This window comes from Merops nubicus, unplaced genomic scaffold (genome assembly GCF_000691845.1).
Source record: "Merops nubicus isolate BGI_N331 unplaced genomic scaffold, ASM69184v1 scaffold10020, whole genome shotgun sequence".
Classification (NCBI taxonomy): Eukaryota; Metazoa; Chordata; class Aves; order Coraciiformes; family Meropidae; genus Merops; species Merops nubicus.
In genome coordinates, this window is record NW_008583541.1 from 20,026 (window position 1) to 23,322 (window position 3,297).

Sequence of the window (3,297 nt, forward strand, 5' to 3'; positions counted from 1 at the left end):
GAGCTGCCAGCCCTGCCAGGGCGGGGGCCGACAGAGCTGGGGAAAAGCTGTGAATGTGAGAAAAAGCTGCTCCACAACACAGCCTGTTACTACTCAACATCCACAACAGGAGGAAGTGCCCTGAAATCCCTGCCTGGGCTGAGGGTGCAGTCAAGAGACTGGTTTCTCATGTCTTAATTACCTTGCTGCTTTATAACTTTATTTCTTAAGCCCTGCCAGGGCGGGGGCCGACAGAGCTGGGGAAAAGCTGTGAATGTGAGAAAAAGCTGCTCCACAACACAGCCTGTTACTACTCAACATCCACAACAGGAGGAAGTGCCCTGAAATCCCTGCCTGGGCTGAGGGTGCAGTCAAGAGACTGGTTTCTCATGTCTTAATTACCTTGCTGCTTTATAACTTTATTTCTTAATCGGTTTGCAAGTTAATTAATTTTACGGAACAGGCTGGGGAGGTGGAAGCTCAGGCCCTGTGGCAGGAGATGAAGCTTCACCTCTATAGCAGTGGCCTGGTTCCTTGGAAGCCTTCCAGCCACCTCTTCCAAGGAGCTCTCCCTTGCTCTGAACTCAGGTTTAAGCTCTTTCAGGAAGGCTTCAGATGACAGTGTCTGCAATTCCTTCCTAAAATCAATAATCCTGGGATCTGAGGTTGCACCAGCCCCTCGCTCTCACTCCTCCCAGCTCAAGTGGTGCCTGGCAGCGAGAGGTGGCTCGATGGCTGTGTGTGAGCACCCGCCACCCCCCAGCACTGCTGGCACCAGGGCTGAGCCTGGCCGGGTGCCCCAGCTCCATCCGTTCAGTCTGGTGCTGGTGTGGCTGTCCAGTCACCTCCTGTCAATTAAATCAAAGCCAATATTGCAGCTTTCTCTATGCTCTCCTGCTGGCACCGTATCAGCTGCCAGAGAACAGGTGACTCTTGGGCCAGGCTGCCATGGAGCTGGTCCAGCATTAAACCAACTGGTGGGAACATTACTTTTGAGCTGCCTTTGTGCTGTGGTGCTCCCGAGCCCACACAAGGCACAAGGAAGCTTCCTTACACTGCTGAGCCTTAGCTGGGACTCTTTGGAGAACCAGGCTACAGATGTGGCAACCATTTCTTAGCATTCTCTCTGAGCACTGGGAAACCTGGCCTCGAGGGCTCAGCACTCACACAGCTTGTTAGTGCAGTGGTGGTGTCTGAGCCCAGGCTGCACCAGCAGCAAGGTGTCCACGCAGGACAATCTTAATTCTGCTAAGAGGATCCCAGTTCATCCTGTAATCTTCTAGTTCTCCAGGCCACAAGAGCTTCACCTGCTTATGGTGCGATCTGCGAACGATCCGCCTGTCACCCACAGCCCTGGTGGCTCTGCTGTCCAGATAAAGCCAGCTGGGGAGCAGCAGGAGCTCCTGTCAGGGCAGGGAGGGGCAGGGCAAAGCCTGCTGTGGCAGCAGGCAGGGTGGGCTGCACCTCACCTCGGGTGGAGGGGGCTGGGACGGCCCCAGGCTTGGAGCCCTGCACAAATCACCCAGCTCAGTCCCCACATGAGGCCGAGGTAGATGGAAGCCCCTAAAGATTTTGTGTTTTGATGAGTTACCCAACTCCCTTAGATTCTCTTAATAAAAACAGTCCTGTGACATTCTCTGGCTGCTTGATGCAAGCTGTTTGGTGGCCTTGAAATGATTTCATGAGGTTTTCTGCATCACAGCACAGGGGTACCTCAGAGCTCGGTGGGACTGCCCCGTGCCTCCCCGCACCCCTCCTCCAAGGCAGGGGGGGAACGTGACCCTGGCTCCATCACAGACCTGCAGACTGGTGGACCCCAAGCTGTTCCTGCACTGGAGCTGTCTCCAGCCGTGGCTGCCTTCCCAGCACTAATTGCTTTACTTGTACAGCTACAGAGAGCCCAAGGTGTGGTTCAGCTTCCTGGCCTGGAAATCCAGCCAGGGAATGTAGCCCTGAACTGCAGACAAAGAGACTGCTACCTGCTGGCTGCTGATTTCCAGCAAGCCACGGGTGCATCCTTGCACCACTGCTGTTATAGAATCATGGAATGGTTTGGGTGGGAAGGGACCTTTCAAGGTCATCCAGTCCAACCCCCTGCAGGGACAGGGACATCTGCAGCTAGAGCAGGGTGCTCAGAGCCCCGGCCAACCTCCCCTGGGATGGTTCCAGGGATGGGGCAGCGACCACCTCTCTGGGCAGCCTGGGCCAGGGGCTCACCACCCCATTTCTCCTGGTGGTCTCATGTCTGGAGACACCTCTGGGGTGTGTGTGCAGCACCAAGCCCAGCGGGGCTGTAAGGCTGGCTGGGAGTGCTGCACGTCAGAGGATTAGGATAAGGGCTGTGAGCTCTGCACACCCGTTCTGCAGCTGTCAGCCCTACAGCAAACTGGGTCACAGGCAGCTTGTCAGGGCCAAAGCCACGGGGAGTTGGTGTGCCATTGTCTGGGGTCTGCAGGAGGGGAATTTTGGATCCCGGGGTGTGAGTCCAATCATACAGCCAGTGGATAGCTGCCAATTACAACCCCCTAAACGTTAAGACCACCATTACCCCAAACTCTGTTACAAGTGAACCAGCTGCAACCAATGTCTGCAGAAACATTTCTGAATTTTGAGGACATGCAGCGGGTTTCTTTTACATCCTTATTTCTCCAGCTTATCGTTGTTGTTGGGCAGAAAAGAAGGAAGGGGTTAGTGTGGTGGGCACAGCCCCAAGGAGGTGGTGAGTGAGTGACATGCACCCCAGTGATTTAACATGAAATACTCCACAAAGAGTCCCTAGAGGCTCGTGCCTCATTGAGGAATATCACGCAGCAAGCGTAGCTCCTTGTGCTACCTACATTTTTCTCTTCCAAGTATGTTGATTGAGAACCTGAGTCACAGGAGATATGCTGAGTTACGGCACATTTCCACCCCAAAAAATCCCCAAATCACAGGCATATTAATCTGTGAGTGTTTCAAATGCACAGCCAGACAATACAGGCTCGAAAGATCAACAGACCTTAATCCTGCCTCTGTGCATCAGCACACAACGGACAACACACACACACACACACATTTCTAGGGACTGATGAACATAAAAAAGCAATTTTCCCCATCAAAACGTACCCGAGCTATTCACCTTTTGGAAACACAACAGGCTTTGACTCACCTAGAGGACCAGACCGGACCCGCCTGCTTCTTGGGCTTGGCTATCTGCTTCTGGTACTCCATCCAGCCGCTCACCAGCTCGTGCAGGATCATCACGTAGAGCAGGAAAATCAGAATCCTGGGGTCCATCCGCGGCACCTCGTGGTCTGCTTCATTGGGCACAGGGGACAT

The 3,297-nt window shown here is 54.0% G+C and overlaps 1 protein-coding gene across 1 annotated transcript in view; it reads right to left on the reverse strand.

Moving 5' to 3' along the window:
- Positions 1-3,297, reverse strand: part of LOC103773756 (P2Y purinoceptor 4-like) — a gene marked incomplete at its 3' end in the record, with an annotated part of 13,327 nt that extends 10,030 nt beyond the window's left edge. The window contains exon 1 of the mRNA XM_008941137.1: positions 3,128-3,297. Within this exon, the coding sequence (XP_008939385.1) occupies positions 3,128-3,297 (170 nt within the window). The remainder of the gene's footprint in view (positions 1-3,127) is intronic.